At 41.5% G+C, this 17221-nt stretch overlaps 1 protein-coding gene and 2 non-coding genes across 3 annotated transcripts; 2 read left to right on the plus strand and 1 right to left on the minus strand.

The window, feature by feature from the left end:
* The first annotated feature begins 1323 nt into the window (after positions 1–1323).
* Positions 1324–8347, plus strand: LOC115057502 (protein NLRC3-like). The gene is made up of 7 exons (XM_029524657.1): positions 1324–1365; positions 2026–2224; positions 2380–4180; positions 4291–4464; positions 4617–4790; positions 6176–6222; positions 6592–8347. The coding sequence occupies exons 1-7, from the start codon at positions 1324–1326 to the stop codon at positions 7119–7121; spliced, it is 2967 nt and encodes a 988-aa protein (XP_029380517.1). The 3' UTR covers positions 7122–8347.
* Positions 8348–10055: 1708 nt separating this feature from the next.
* Positions 10056–10126, plus strand: trnag-gcc (transfer RNA glycine (anticodon GCC)). The gene has a single exon. It is a non-coding gene; the product is annotated as a tRNA-Gly (tRNA).
* Positions 10127–16645: 6519 nt separating this feature from the next.
* Positions 16646–16716, minus strand: trnag-gcc (transfer RNA glycine (anticodon GCC)). Its single transcript has one exon. It is a non-coding gene; the product is annotated as a tRNA-Gly (tRNA).
* Between the last annotated feature and the right edge of the window lie 505 nt (positions 16717–17221).

A 17221-nucleotide genomic window follows, 5' to 3' on the forward strand; every position in this document is an offset into this window, starting at 1 on the left:
TTTCCTGTTAATCAGTGCTGCTGAAAATCTTGTTTCACACCTTTGTCCTTTTCTCTTTGATCCCCAACAGTGCTCATCAGTTTAATATATAGAAAACCTAAAGTAGGATTTGTTTGTGTCTGTTTGTGACATTCACATTGGAATTCCAAACAATATGTAAACTCCATGTCTGAATAGAGGTGAATGTGTGTGAAAATCAGAGAGAATTTACACTCATTCAACTCAAATGCAGGAACATCAGTGACAGTATTGACGATGTATTTGTCCTGTGATGTAAATCCCATTGTTGTTTGTGTGAAGGTGGAGGCTCAGCTATGAATCAGTGTGAGGACAGAGAGGAGGGAGCCCCTCCCTCTAAAACCACTCTGTGTGGGGAACATGAGAGTCAGACCAAAGCTCAGAGGTGAGATGAGGATCTCTAACTGTCCATCTGTCAGAGCTCAGCACTCAGATCACTGCTCCATCATTATTCACTCTCACTGTTACTTAGGTTTTACTCCTGAACTTTTACTGCTTCAGTTTTTTTTTTTTTTTTTTTTTTTTGCCCATGTCTCCATTGGGAGCTCAACCAGGACGTGGAGATTCATTCATATTTGCCATGTAAATGTCATTAGAATGAACAAAACCATTTCACAATAAAATTATCTCAGCTGATTTATTTTAAACTGATAATTTGCTGCCCATTTTCTTGGTGGTTAAGTCTTCTAATGTCAACTCTGTTTCTACTAGCAACCAGAAGTCAAGACCAGATTTTCCTGAAATGAACTGTGTCTCCATGAAGAGTAATCAGTCTATGGGTCTTCCTATTAACTTCAAGGGAGGACCACAGTCTACTGTATCCAGCTGTGTGTCCATGAAGAGTGATCGGTCTGTGGATGACTTTATCAAAGAAAAAAGGTAAAAGCTGATCATTTGTTGTTTGACTCATTAAAGGTATCAAAGCTTGTCTATCAGTTTCTCTGCTGTTCATAGAAAACTCCTGGAACAAACTGTGTGTTTGTGTCTTTTCTCCTCAGAGTTCAGTCTGACAAACATCATCACACAGACCTGGACTCCATATTTATGGTGTGTAAATGTTCATCCAGTGACTACAACAGACACCAACAAAGACTTGAGTTTGAAGCTGCACTCTTTAGACCAGTAGAGCTTTACTCTGTGACAGACAGGAGTTTGTAGTAGCACTTTCGGAGCAAATTAGATGACACGTCAGTGGGAGCCTGATCTCCGATGCGTGTCCAGTATATGAAAAGAAGCGTTGCTGTCATCAATTAATTTATTTTATTTCATACAACTCTTTATGGGGCGTGACGCTCCCTGCTGACTATGAACCACAACTGCAATCAGTGCCAAAACTATTTCACCTGCGTTTGTTCTCTGCCTGTGCCCACCCTACCTTGAATTTTAAATCTGATTTAAGATTATAGGACAAAGTTGAACACTGAAAACAAGAAATTAATTCTAGTATTAAACACTATAATTAAAGTATTAAACACTTTTAAATGTAATTTTTTTTTTTTTATCTTGGAAAAAACTAATAATTTGCTGTGTAGTTGTTTTCCAGATAATTTGAGCTGGGACTTAATAACAAAGACCAAAGTTAATCAGATTCAGTCCTGGACCTCCATGGACTCTGTCTCTACAGGGTTTAAAGATGGAATAATTCATCAGTGAACTAGTTCAGGTGGTCTGATCCATCTTCAGCCACAGTCACAGTTAATACCCTGAATTTTCACTTCCTAAGTTGATGTGTTGAAGGGCTGTATCAGTTTGGTCTTCATGTGATGATCAGGATCTCTGTGTTGTCAGAATCTAAAGTCAAACTTAGTAAGTTACACCAGTGAAGTTAGTTTAGTGAAGTCAGCAGGTGTGAATCTTTCTGTGTAGCTCTGGAAAGAGACGTGGCAGCAGATGATACAGCAGCAGCTAAAGTTGAACTCTGCTGACTGATGATCTGATGCTTTGATCCATCAGTTTATACTGAGAGTGAACTTTACACAGGATGTTATTGTGTTCCAGCTGCTGGAGGAGAACATCGTCTGTTTTGTGAAGAACGAGCTGAAGAAAATCAAAAGGAGTCTGAGTCCAGATTACCCACAATTCATGAAGAATGAGGATGATGAGGTGGATGAAGAGCAGAGGAGGAGCAGAGAGGCATTTCTGAAGATCACAGTTAACTTCCTGAGGAGGATGAAGCAGGAGGAGCTGGCTGACTGTCTGCAGAGCAGTAAGAGGATTTAACATGATGGATCAATTAGACATTTAGTAAAGTCTGAGGAGACTGAGAGAAATATGATCATATTCTTATTCCTTAGGAGAAGTAAATATCAACCTTGTAGCTTGATTTTTTTTTTTAAATTTCATTTGTTTTTGTTCATTCAGAAAGTCGTGCTCAAGTTTGTCAACGTAAACTCAAATCTTCCCTGAAGAAGAAGTTCCAGTGTGTGTTTGAGGGGATCTCTAAAGCAGGAAACCCAACCCTTCTGAATCAGATCTACACAGAGCTCTACATCACAGAGGGAGGGACTGGAGAGGTCAATGAGGAACATGAGGTCAGACAGATTGAAACAGCATCCAGGAAACAGGACAGAGCAGAAACAAGCATCAGACAAGAAGACATCTTTAAACCCCCACCTGGAAGAGACCAACCAATCAGAACAGTGATGACAAAGGGAGTGGCTGGCATTGGGAAAACCGTCTTAACACAGAAGTTCACTCTGGACTGGGCTGAAGACAAAGCCAACCAGCACATAGAGTTCACATTCCCCTTCACATTCAGAGAGCTGAATGTGCTGAAAGAGAAGAAGTTCAGCTTGGTGGAACTTGTTCATCTCTTCTTCACTGAAACCAAAGAAGCAGGAATGTGCAGCTTTGATCACTTCCAGGTTGTGTTCATCTTTGACGGTCTGGATGAGTGTCGACTTCCTCTGGACTTCCACAACACTGAGGTCCTGACTGATCCTACAGAGTCCACCTCAGTGGACGTGCTGCTGACAAACCTCATCAGGGGGAAACTGCTTCCCTCTGCTCGCCTCTGGATAACCACACGACCTGCAGCAGCCAATCAGATCCCTCCTCAGTGTGTTGACATGGTGACAGAGGTCAGAGGGTTCAGTGACCCCCAGAAGGAGGAGTACTTCAGGAAGAGGTTCAGACATGAGGAGCAGGCCAGCAGGATCATCTCCCACATCAAGACCTCACGAAGCCTCCACATCATGTGCCACATCCCAGTCTTCTGCTGGATCACTGCTACAGTTCTGGAGGAGGTGTTGAAGACCAGAGTGGGAGGAGAGCTGCCCAAGACCCTGACTGAGATGTACATCCACTTCCTGGTGGTTCAGTCCAAAGTGAAGAAGGTCAAGTACGATGGAGGAGCTGAGTCAGATCCACACTGGAGTCCAGAGACCAGGAAGATGATTGAGTCTCTGGGAAAAGTGGCTTTTGAGCAGCTGCAGAAAGGAAACCTGATCTTCTATGAATCAGACCTGACAGAGTGTGGCATCGATATCAGAGCAGCATCAGTTTATTCAGGAGTGTTGACACAGATCTTCAAAGAGGAGACAGGGCTGTACCAGGACAAGGTCTTCTGCTTCGTCCATCTGAGTGTTCAGGAGTTTCTGGCTGCTCTTCATGTCCATCTGACCTTCATCAACTCTGGAGTCAATCTGATGTCAGAAGAACAAACAACAACTTGGAGGTCTAAACTAATAAAGACTGGATCTAAAACACGTCTCTACCAGAGTGCTGTGGATAAGGCCTTACAGAGTCCAAATGGACACCTGGACTTGTTCCTCCGGTTCCTTCTGGGTCTTTCACTGCAGACCAACCAAACTCTCCTACGAGGCCTGGTGACACAGACAGGAAGTAGCTCAGAGACCAATCAGGAAACAGTCCAGTACATCAAGACAAAGATCAGTGAGAATCTGTCTCCAGAGAAAAGTATCAACCTGTTTCACTGTCTGAATGAACTGAATGATGGTTCTCTGGTGGAGGAGATCCAACAGTCCCTGAGATCAGGACGTCTCTCCACAGATAAACTGTCTCCTGCTCAATGGTCAGCTCTGGTCTTCATCTTACTGTCATCAGAAAAAGATCTGGACGTGTTTGACCTGAAGAAATACTCTGCTTCAGAGGAGGCTCTTCTGAGGCTGCTGCCAGTGGTCAAAGCCTCCAACAAAGTTCTGTATGTGCAAATAAATCCATCCAGATCAACTAAATCTTTTTATTTGCTGACGATCAAAAGCTGTTTTTCAGTTTCAATCATTTTCTCTTGTTTTGCTAATTCCTCCTCAGAATGAGTAGCTGTCACCTCTCAAAGAGAAGCTGTGAAGCTCTGTCCTCAGTCCTCAGCTCCCAGTCCTCTAGTCTGAGAGATCTGGACCTGAGTAACAACAACCTGCAGGATTCAGGAGTGAAGCTGCTCTCTGCTGGACTGGAGTGTCCACAGTGCAGACTGGAAGGACTCAAGTTAGTTTATAACAGTTTTGCATTAATAATTCATCGACATGTTTTACTGAAAATATTGTTTTTGACAAGTTTGTCAAGTTTTTATTACACATCGCCGTCTTAAGGGTGTTTTTTTTCTTTTTCTTTTCCCCCCTTCTGCTATTCCTCTTCAGACTGAGCCTCTGTAACCTCTCAGACAGAAGCTGTGAAGCTCTGTCCTCAGTCCTCAGCTCCCAGTCCTCTAGTCTGAGAGATCTGGACCTGAGTAACAACAACCTGCAGGATTCAGGAGTGAAGCTGCTGTCTGCTGGACTGAAGAGTCCACACTGTGAGCTGGAAACTCTCAGGTCAGAGTTCATGTTTTTGTCAAGACTTTTGATTTAGTTTTTTATTTATTCATTTAATATTTTCATTAAATTGAGTAAAATGAAGTGAAGAGGTTTGTAGGTTTGGGAGACTGTCATCAGTATAAAAAACTTAATCCTCCATAATGAATCACTGATTTGATTCACCACCTGGAGAACACACTAAGTGAAACAAATTAAACACATACACATGTTGCTCAGCGAACAGGTGCATGCTGGGTCATGCTGGTGAATCCTCGAGTGGTGACTTCTGTGTTAACTGATGATCATTTACTTTTAGGGAGGTGGACACATCCTTTCTGCTTCTTTTGGCATCTGTCACAGTTGTGATGATGGAGTTCTCATTCAGGAAAATATTTAAGGGGCTCAAAGACACCAGAGGTTGAGTGGACTGCTGATATGATGCTCTGTGGATGAATGAACCTGGTTGAACACAGAGCAGAATCAATGCATCACTCTACAGTGTTTCTGTAACTGAGACAGAAACTGTGTCTTCACTGTGGTGGCAAAAAGTTGACTAAGATCTTGGAAAAAGAATCAACACATGTCAGCTGCCTTTTCTTAAGTTAAATTGCATTCAGAATGGACTCACACACATACGATTGTATAGAAAGGAAGAGAACCTTGAGCTGTCAAAACATGCAGGTTACATTACTTACATTACATTACTTACAATACTTTAGTCAGTGTGTTTGTGGTTCAGCTGTTGTTTCTCTCTGTTTTCTCTGTGTTTTTGTTCTGCTGATTCTTTAAAAAGTGGCAGCTTGTTTAATTAATGCATTCATGAGCGCTTGTTGTTCCTTCTGCAGTGTCTAAAGACCTGATTCTATATTATTGATCACTTCTGGTCTTTATCTGAGTTCTTTTCTGTTTAATTGTAACTGCACTCATGAAAGTGGTTATATTTTATATTCAGCTTACTGCAGAGTCATCAGAGTGTCTGTTTATAGAAAAGGAAAGTGTTGTTTTGGACATAAGGGTACATTGAAGTGGAGCAGCTGACATGTTGTTCTACTAGTGTAGAAGGTGAAACCACATTTTTATTCAATAGTTCTTTTATCTGTCATTTTCTTCGTATAACATGATTTTGTTTGTGTTCTTGATGTGTGTGTTCAGTCTTTCAGGATGTCTGGTCTCAGAGGAAGGCTGTTCTTCTCTGGCCTCAGCTCTCAGCTCCAACCCCTCCCATCTGAGAGAACTGGACCTGAGCTACAATCATCCAGGAGACTCAGGAGTGAAGCTTCTGTCTGCTGGACTGGAGGATCCAGACTGGAGACTGGACACTCTCAGGTCTGGACAGCTCTGAGGAACTCTGCTTCATGTTTGATGGTGGATCAAGTTGATCCTGACTCTGTTTCTTCCTCCAGGGTGGACCATGGTGGACCACAGAGACTGAGACCTGGTCTGAGGAAGTGTGAGTGTGTTTTCACTTTGATTCATGAAAACTCAGCTGCTCATGTTACACTAGATTTTTACATTTCTGACTGAAGTACAAAGATGAGTTTCATTCAGGATCAACACTTCATGTGTTTATTGATGTGGATCTCCATCAGCCGTCATCTTTGACTCCACAGCAGAAAAAAAGCAGAACATTGCTGACATCTTGACTCTCATGTTCAGTAACTGTTGATGTTCTAACTGGATTGTTGGCTTTTCATTTAAATGTAGTCAAACATTATTCACAGGTGATGAAATGTAAGTTTAAATGATTCACTTTCAGTAAAGTTGTTGATAAATGAACAGATAATAAACTGCAGCTGTTGTTTCTTGTTCTCTCCATCAGATGTCTGTGAACTGGAACTGGACACAAACACAATCCACAGAAACCTCAAACTGTCTGACAACAACAGGAAGGTGACAAATGTAGAAGAGTATCAGTCATATCCTGATCATCCAGACAGATTTTATATCTGTTTTCAGCTGCTGTGTAGAAATGTTCTGACTGGTCGCTGTTACTGGGAGGTTGAGTGGAGTGGAAAGGTTTATATCTCAGTGAGCTACAGAGGAATCAGAAGGGAAGGATACAGTGCTCACTGTGTGTTTGGACAGAATGATCAGTCCTGGAGTCTGTTTTGCTCTGATGATGGTTACTCGGTTTGGCACAACAAGAGAAAAACATTCCTCTCCTCCTCCTCCGTATCTCACAGAGTAGCAGTGTATGTGGACTGTCCTGCTGGCTCTCTGTCCTTCTACAGAGTCTCCTCTGACTCACTGATCCACCTCCACACCTTCAACACCACATTCACTGAACCTCTCTATGCTGGGTTCAAGATCTGGTCTGGTTCTTCAGTGTCTCTGAGAAAGTTGTATTGAAGGAGACCTGAAACTAGAAACTGACACTTCACTGTTGGCTTCACTTCTCAGCTGTGGAGTCTCCGTCAGTTCCATATTGGAGACAGATCTGGACTTTACTGTCTAAATCTCAGTGTGTTACTGAATCTCCATCAACCTCCACACTCATTACTTTTCCTTTGTGTTTTGGTTGTTTTCTGTAACTGAATTTTTGCTTCAAGAGTGAAAAGGGAAGAAAAGATGCAATGGCTGGATCGACGATGAGATCTGAACTTCTCAGCATCACCGAGGAACCGTTCAGTTCCTCTAAGAGAATCATCAGGAACTGAGTTCATCATCACAGCAATCAGCTACTGTTCCAGCCTGTCTGGCTATCATCAAATGCTGAACACTGGAGGCTGAGGAGATAGAGTTCATTAGTAAATATGTTCTAACCAGCTGTAAACTGTTAAAATATTCCATCATATAATCAGGTGAGACGTCCACAGTTTAGATACTAACATATCCATAATAGTTTGCCCTTCTTTGGTCAGCTGAACTGCCCCATTCCCCCAAAAAACTAGTTCAGCCTGTTTGGCTGTTTTCAATAAAATCTATCTTTTCACCCGTAGTTATAACAGCAGAGCTCTGGGAGGGACTTTACATGGACTGCTGTCAGATACATTACTGAGCTTTTGGTCAAAGACTTACTCTCATCTTGCGCCGGTGGAAGGATATGAAGAGTCTGCTCTCACCGAACGTCTAACACAGGCTTTGAGGGAGTGATGGGAAACTCTTTTCCTTCATCTGACTCCAGTTTTTTAGTCACTCACCAAAGTCAATCGGTCATTTGAGTCACTGAGTCAGTGCACACACAAGCTCCTCCCAGTCCCCACTGACTTAGATGAAGCTTTGAAATTGTCCCTTTTTTTCCTTTCATTAAATTTAAACATTCTGTATGTAATTGTTTATCTCAAATAATTGTTATTTTTACCCACATGTGGCAAAAAATTAAGTCAAATAATGTGCTGAAAGAGCAGATCTCAACAGAGGACACTGCAGCAGAGTTGTTTATTTTCTGAAAGGATCATTCTTCTGAAGCGTACTAAATGACGTTTGTGAGACAAACATAACATCCTTTTTGCATCTGAGTGTCTGTGGATGGTGATGTGGCCTGGGTGGGGGATATTATCTTGTTTATATTTGTGTATAAAGCACTTTGTGCAACATTGTTCTTTGTTTGCAAAATGCTGTATAAATAAAGTTGAAACGATTGATTGCTATAATACAGTCCAATAATGTTCTATTGGAGTCGTGCAGCAGACTCTCAGCTCAGTGTGTGAATGTGCTGCTGCTGAACTGGGACTCATGAGTTCCACTCTGAACCAATGAGTCATGAATCATGAGTCTGACTGTGAACCAGTCTACAGTATGTGCTGTGGGTGAGTGACAGCTCATAGTGGGGAGGGAAAGGGAGTGAAACAGCAAACCAGAGCTGCTGCTTTTCCTCCTTCTTTCTATATGAACATGAGCACCATGATGCACACTGCTGTGTTCTCATATCAAGCTCATGTTCACCTTCTTTCTTTCACAGGGAGAACATGAAAGAAGCTGAAGCTGAACTCAGCCTTCCAACTTTAGTGCTCCGTGTCACAGACTGATCCATTTTCTGACGTTATAGTCCACACCAGGCTGCAGCCTCTCTGTGTGACACTTTGTTCATCATTATTTTCACACTTTACTTCCTGCTTCTTTTCATTTAGGCTCCATGTAGGCTGTTCATGATGACTTTGTTTGTGTGTGGCTGTTTTCTTCTGAATGTGGGATCTCTGTCTGAATGAAAGTTTCACAATCACTGCCTCAGACTGCATTCAGAAGGAATTGTTGAAGTCATAGAAGCTGAAGAGTTGATGATCAGAGGCTGACAGCTAAAGGAAGCTAGAATGCACACTGCTCTCTGACAGAGTCGGCCTCCCTCCACATTTAGGAGGCTTTTTCACTTCTTACAACAGCTGACAAAGGGCTCATCTGGGATTTGAACCCCGGACCTGTCACACCCTGAGCCAGAATCATCCTGATTGTTCCTGGAATGGTTTGGTTAGTCAGAGTGTGTCTGTGTGTGTTCTTGTCTCTCTGAGTGGTTGGAAATGAAAATGGAGACCGGTAGAAGCAGATGACTCTGAGGATGAATGAATGTTTCACTGACAACATCAACAACTGTTTACTCACCCCACAACGAGGCTGTGTGACATCACTGGAGAGCAAAGACGGAAGTGTCAAAGAGTCAGACGGAATGGCGCATGCGCACAGAGAAGCTCACACTCGTCTTGCGAATGAATGAAGTGAAACACAAATCAGCTGTTATTAGACAAATAAGTGCCGTTAAATTGAACTAAAACCAAATCGGTTGGTTTGTTCCTCCCACATACTCAGATGTCAGTTTTGTGTTTTCTGTGTGACGTCACTGGAGATCAAAGGCATTTCCTGTCCTTCATCGCTCTCCCACGCGACACCAACTCAAACGTCACACTCGCAGTGAAACACAAATCAGCTGTTATTAGACAAATAAGTGACGTTAAATTGAACTAAAACCAAATCTGTTGGTTTGTTCCTCCTTCTACTTATTAAAATGCTTATTTTCCTGCTAACTCATTTTTTGAATCACAGACTGAGCGAAGCTGCGCACCTCGTCCACTGTGTGTGTGTGTGTGTGTGTGTGTGTGTGTGTGCTCTCTCTGCTGGTCTGAGCTCTCAGTTCATTTAAATGCTTTGTTGGATCTGTCTGTCTGTATCATGTCAGAAACTTTGAAACACTCTGAACTTCTTTAAAACACGGTGGATTTACTGATATGAAAGAGTCCAGCAGTCCATGATGGATTATTATCGAAAGATATCAACTTTATCAGCATTGTTGCATACAAACAGGTCTGCTGGCGCCTGGAGATTTGTGACGTAATGGTATCGGTAATTAAATAAGCATTGGTGGTTCAGTGGTAGAATTCTCGCCTGCCACGCGGGAGGCCCGGGTTCGATTCCCGGCCAATGCAGCGTAGCTTTTTTACCAACATCCAGATGTTAGAAACACAGTGCTGCTTGGAAAATACCCAGATAGACTCCAACACACTGTGACTTTGTGAAACAACCAGTGGAGCCCCCTGGTGGTCAGTAGAAGTGCAGCCCCTCTGAGCTGGTGGCAGACCAAGGCTTCAGTCTGCACACATCTTCCACATGTGATGGCACACACACTGTGTATTGTGGCAACATCCGTCCCCTCAGAGAGAATCTGCTCTTTAACCCTCCTGTCGTTTTCACCCCCCGCCCCTTACTTTAGTGTTCCTGCTCTGTTTTATACGATGGCCGGTAAGTGCAAAACTAAATTACAAAGTGCCAAACACTTTTACAAAGCGTCAAACTAATTTACATGTTGGGAAACAATTTTACATTTTATTCAACAAAATGACACAAGAAAAACACTTTTCCCACGGACAAAACGAATTGACATTTTAAAAAAAATTCCAAACGACAGAATCTTCCGGAAGGGGAATGTCCCAAATGCCGGAAGTGATCCAGAAGAAGATTGACTGTGAGCTCAAAAAGTTTGTCTCGGTTTGTGCGGCGGGAAAACTTTGCGGAGTGAAAGTTTATGGCAGCATGGAGTAAATGATGTTTTGGCCGTTTTGTGGAAACAACTTGAACCAATTTACGCGGTTGTGTTTTCCGTGCGGACGATCTGTAGAATGTTTAACGTTGATGAACGGACCAGACGGAAGGAGCACGCGCACAGGAGACATCTAATAAACAGCCGGAAAATGCTAAACAAGCTAAGTGTAGCATCGCGCTAACTAGCTGAAGCCGCTGTCAGACATGCAGTGAATTAAAGTGCACCGTTTCATTTTGCAGCCAATCGTTGTCTTCACGGAATAGCAACGCGTTTAGTTAGTATGCGTAGCTAGTTTTTATTATTTTTATTTTAGGCTTTCGGTTATGCTAAATGCACAATTGTTGCTGATTGCTTTAGCTGCTTCTAACTTTCTGTTTTGATGCGGAACTCCGTTCATTCCAGCAGAACAACCATGAACATCATATAAACAATTCATGGAGGACAGAAAGTCAAAGTCAAAAGAACTGTGGGCCGAAAGGAAACAGGTCCAGGTACGTGTGTGGATATATCTGTAAAATATGGAAGTAAATATGTGTGTGTGTGTGAAATGAATGATATCTTTTTGTTATTTTAGCAGATAAACATGGATTGATGGCGCCACATGGAGCTGATTTAAAAGCTCAGAGAGGGAAAACACTCCCATTATATACAGATCCGGAGGTAGCAGCACCTGATCTACTGAAGCAAGCTGTCCAAGAAATGAGAACATTTAACAAGAAGATGGATGAAGGAGCAGACCTTCTTTTGTATCCAGACTGTTCAGAGGTGCTCCATGTGCCTGGGTCAGAAAGCCCATTCAAACTGGCAGAATATAAAAAGGAAATAGGAAAGGCACTTTTTTCATTTGCCTAGAAACACACTTTAGAGGAGGTTTGTGGATCTCTTCATTCAGTATTTTTACATATTTATTTATTCTGATGTAGCATAATTAATAATTTGTTGAATTGTTTGTTTTTACTACAGAGGTTGATACATCAGACTCTGATTCTGAAATTGTCATCACATCGAGGAGCACAGCTGAATTCAATGCAGCTGACACTGTGGTACGTTCATTTTTACATTTTGTACTTTCAGTTTTTTTTATTTATTTATTGATAGGATATGCATTTTGTTTCAGGCATTAAGTCTAAGAACCAAGTCTTGATTATTTGGCATTTACTATTCCAATCAGACACCCTGATAACCTTTCACCATTGATATATACTGTATGTGGTGAGGGAACAATAATGGAAGCTGTTTAAAGTTGCTGACAATTGTGTGCTTTTCTTCTCAGGTTTTTGAACCAAAAAAAACTGTTCTCCCAAACACAAACCTGAAGATAAAGGGTAGGTATTAGTTTTTACAAAAGAAGTCATGTGTCTTTAAGTTGTTGATGTGATTGTGATGAACATGTGGTAGAAATGATCATACGTGTGATATCATTTACAACAAAATCATCTCTTATTTATAAATCTTATGGTTCCTCTCTACCTCTGAATGTTACTCAAAGCTCTGTTATACTCTGTATCATAAAGTTCATCAGTTTATCAATTTTATCATGTTTCAGAGATTCATCCACAGCTCAGCCTGGACAGGTATTAAGGCAGATTATGGCAGCCTGATGTTCTTTGCTTTCAGTGTGTTGTTTCAGACATTTTCATTTGTTTTTCAGACAGTAATATCTGACACTGAGGATCTGGATCCACCTGAAACAAATCCAGTCAGGTGTACTTCCTACGGGTAAGTAAAAAAACAACAGCAACTCACTTAATTAAATTTTAATTTATTGATTACATGGGAAAGATATTTGCATTTGTAAGATGTTCAACATATTCTGAAACCTGTGACATGCTGGTAAAATTCACAGATGATGCTGTTTTGGAAGAAGGAATTGACACCGGTGGGCCGAGACGAGAGTTTTTAACTCTACTGATGAAACATCTGAAAGACCGGCCCATTTCTGATGGACCAGAAGGACATCAGTTCTTGGTGTACAATGCAAATGGTATGAACAGGGTTAGATGTAAACAATACTAATGGCTAATGATCATTAACTTTATATGTCACATGACATACGCTTTGTTGCTTGAACTATTTTTCAAAAACATTTACCCTGCCAAGTGCAAAGCAAGACACAGAGTTCTTCTTTAAATCAGTAATGTTCAACACACAACCATTTTTACTCATTTCTATATGTTTGGGTGGATAGTCATTTTAGAAAACATTGAAGTTTCTTTAGGTCATTTAAATGTGAAACAATGTTTGTGGTGACTTTTTAGATTCAAAGATGGTCTTTCAGCTCTTCAGTTTCTGACTGCACTGCAGCAACAGCCTACTTTGCTGGCCCCTGTCCTGTGCCACTCTGAAAAGCCACTCACTGGTCTGGAACTTGAGACTCTTCAAACCTGACCTCAGTCCATCAGGAAGTAACAGGAGACTTAAAGGAAGTCAAACTTTGGGCTACTGGGCCGACTGTGTCTTTTATCGTGAAGGTTTGTAAATCACATTTTTTTTTTTTTTTTTTATAATTTGTTGAGAAAATACATTGCCAAGATGTAACTGAAGGTTTTTCTTTGCAGAAGGTCAGGCTGCTGTGTCTCTGGAGGATGTTTTGATGTTTGCAGCTGGGCTGACTTCACCTCCCCCGTCCGGATTGGAACCATCGCCAAGAATAGAGTTCCTGGATGACTCTCCATTCCCAGTTCCCAATACATGTTCAAACACATTGAAATTAGCACTCCTAGATTCACACACTGTGTTTAAGTCACACATGGACTTGTAACTGTAACTTGTAATTGGTAACTGGATCACCCCTCGAGACCAGACTCCGAAAAGGTGTTTTTTTTTTTGTTTTGTTTTTCTCTCCACACAGTTAAGATTTTCACCGTTAAGTTTCAGACAAAACTAATTATTTCAAGAAATTTTGTATTCCATACTTACAAAAATATAGGACTCATTACTTTGCTATAATTTTTATCAATTGATTTCAAACTCAGGAAAAATGAGCTGTGACACTTGGTGTTCAGACAGACTGCAGTGTTCCACCACTCCAAATCAGATTTCATAGTTTGTCATTCACTTTTCCTTGTGATGTTTCCAAATGATTCTGGTACCTGTTCATCTGAAGAAATGAAACAATGGGAATGCAAATGTTATGTTTACAAATAATAAAAAAATTACAAATATTTCCTTCTGATTGCATCTGTGATAGATTGGTTATGAGTTTTTCAGTCATGGCAATATTTGATTCTGTGTTACTTGTCTAATACCAAAGCACAGTCATTTCATGGCTCTTGACATGTATATTAAAAAAATAAATTAATTTAAAAAATAAAATAGAAATAGGACAGAGACCCCAATGAGTAAGCACTTGATAATGCAGGAAGGGAAAATTCCCTTTGTCACTGACTCACAGCTGAGCAGTTTCTTTCAGCTTCATGTACAGTTCTGTTGCAGACTCCCAGTTCTCTGGCTTCTGTAGTTGTTTGTGCTCCATAACAAAGTCAAAGTCCTCCTGCATGTTTGAGTCCCCACATGGAGCTATTGACAGGCTCGCCTCTGGAACAGCATCCAAATCAGCTGGTTCAATCTCAAATCCAGTCTGTGGAGCCAAATCTGTGTTTGATACAATAAATAGCATTTATTTTCATTTAAGCAATGAATAAATAAAACAAACATGGAAATATCAATCCATCACCAATATTACCTGTGTGGTCAGCAGTACAGTTCATTGGACATGACGCTGTTCTGGAAGTGTGAATCCTGTGACTGTTCCACAGTCTCACACACTCATCCAACATCACCATAGCAACATCTCAGAAGGCACGGATGCTCATGGCTCCCGTTGAAGTATCCAGCAAACAACTCCATCCAGAACTGAGACCTACAGAAATGGATAGAATCAGAAGTAAATATATATTATTAGTAGAAGTGGGACTCCATTAAAAAAAATCTAATTAATTAAAGGCTTTGAAATGAACGCGTTAAAGTCCCAGCCTCAGTTATTATATATGTTCAGAGGAGTTCATCTGCGATAGAACATAAAGATAAAAATCAAATGAAAGGTCAGTCATAATAAAATGACTTCATGAAGGCCACTTACCTTCCCCTTCTAAATATGGCCCACCAGGATTCAACACGCTGCTTATTCGTGGATGAGCCATACATGTGGCTGGACGGCCCAGAGCAGCAGTCATCATGATGGAGGCGTAGGGGAGACTGAATGGCAGCCATAATGCCATTCTCCGTGCCACAATCAGTCCTCAGTCTCATGAGAGGAGATTCTCAGCGATCACTGTTGGCTTCTTGTTATTTGTCGGTCCACATTGGAGCCACAGCACTTTAGGTGAAAAAATCCATCCATGCGTCCTGAGAGAGCCAGTTTATCAGAACCATCTGCATGCCACATACAGTTCGCTCCCATTGAGGAGCAGCTTCTTCTTAGAAACCTTCTGCGTGCTCTCTCATTCATCACATCATCTCTCTTCACTCGAAGATTGGACTTTTGTCTGAGTACCTGCCACATCGTCCGATAGCCAAACAGTTGTCCAGGTCCACGAAGTTCCAAGCTGATGGCGTTTGGAGAGGAATCATCCTTTTAAGAGTCCGCAGGCTGATGTTTGCACCGTGTAAACTTCACATCATGCTTCAGTAGATCAGGTGCTGCTACCTCCGGATCTGTATATAATGGGAGTGTTTTCCCTCTCTGAGCTTTTAAATCAGCTCCATGTGGCGCCATCAATCCATGTTTATCTGCTAAAATAACAAAAAGATATCATTCATTTCACACACACACATATTGACTTCCATATTTTACAGATATATCCACACACGTACCTGGACCTGTTTCCTTTCGGCCCACAGTTCTTTTGACTTTGACTTTCTGTCCTCCATGAATTGTTTATATGATGTTCATGGTTGTTCTGCTGGAATGAACGGAGTTCCGTATCAAAACAGAAAGTTAGCAGCAGCTAAAACAATCAGCAACAATTGTGCATTTAGCATAACTGTAAGCCTAAAATAAAATAAATAAATAAATACTAGAACGCATACTAACTAAACGCGTTGCTATTCCGTGAAGACAACGAATGGCTGTTAAATGAAACGGTGCACTTTAATTCACTGCATGTCTGACAGCGGCTTCAGCTAGTTAGCGCGATGCTACACTTAGCTTGTTTAGCATTTTCCGGCTGTTTATTAGATGTCTCCTGTGCGCGTGCTCCTTCCGTCTGGTCCGTTCATCAACGTTAAACATTCTACAGATCGTCCGCACGGAAAACACAACCGCGTAAATTGGCTCAAGTTGTTTCCACAAAACGGCCAAAACATCATTTAATCTATGCCTGCAAAGTTTTCCCGGCACACAAACCGATACAAACATTTTGAGCTCACAGTCAATCTAATTCTGGATCACTTCCGGCATTTGGTACATTCCCCTTCCGGAAGATTTCTTTTGGAAATTTGTTTTCTAACATGTGAATTTGTTTTGTCCGGGGTAAAAGTCTTTTTCTTATGTAATTTTGTTGAATAAAATATAAAAATATTTCTCAACATGTAAATTAGTTTCACGCTTTGTAAAAGTGTTTGGCACTTTGTAAATTAGTTTTGCACTTACCGGCCACCGTATCAAACAGAGCAGGAACACTAAAGTAAGGGGCGGGGGGTGAAAACGACAGGAGGGTTAAAGAGCAGATTCTCTCTGAGGGGACGGATGTTGCCACAATACACAGTGTGTGTGCCATCACATGTGGAAGATGTGTGCAGACTGAAGCCTTGGTCTGCCACCAGCTCAGAGGGGCTGCACTTCTACTGACCACCAGGGGGCTCCACTGGTTGTTTCACAAAGTCACAGTGTGTTGGAGTCTATCAGGGTATTTTCCAAGCAGCACTGTGTTTCTAACATCTGGATGTTGGTAAAGAGTTACTCTGCATTGGCTGGGAATCGAACCCGGGCCTCCCGCGTGGCAGGCGAGAAATCTACCACTGATCCACCAATGCTTATTTAACGATTTTCACCATGACGTCATGAATCTCCAGGCATCAGCAGCCTTCAACACTTGCTGCATGTTCAGAAGTACTTCCTGCATTTTATAACGTGGCAACTAACCCGATCAGGGAGAGTCTTATTTTTTCTGTTTTTCTCACACAGGTTCAAAAACAAGCTCCTCCGCTGAGTGAGACGGCAACATTTTTTTTTTTTTACAAGTTTTACAGATGATTATTGTAATTTCTGTGTTTACTGAGAGCTCAGACCAACAGAGAGACCACACACACACACACACAGTGGACGAGGTGCGCGATCCCAAAAATGAGTGAAAACAGGAAAAGAAGCATTTTAATAAGTAGAAGGAGGAACAAACCAATAGATTTGGTTTTAGTTCAATTTAACGCCACTTATTTGTCTAATAACAGCTGAAATGTGTTTCACTTCATTTGCTCGTGAGACAAGTGTGAGCTTCTTCGTGCGCATGCGCCGTATCGAGTTGGTGTCGCGTGGGAGAGC

This window comes from Echeneis naucrates, chromosome 2 (genome assembly GCF_900963305.1).
Source record: "Echeneis naucrates chromosome 2, fEcheNa1.1, whole genome shotgun sequence".
NCBI classification, from domain to species: Eukaryota; Metazoa; Chordata; class Actinopteri; order Carangiformes; family Echeneidae; genus Echeneis; species Echeneis naucrates.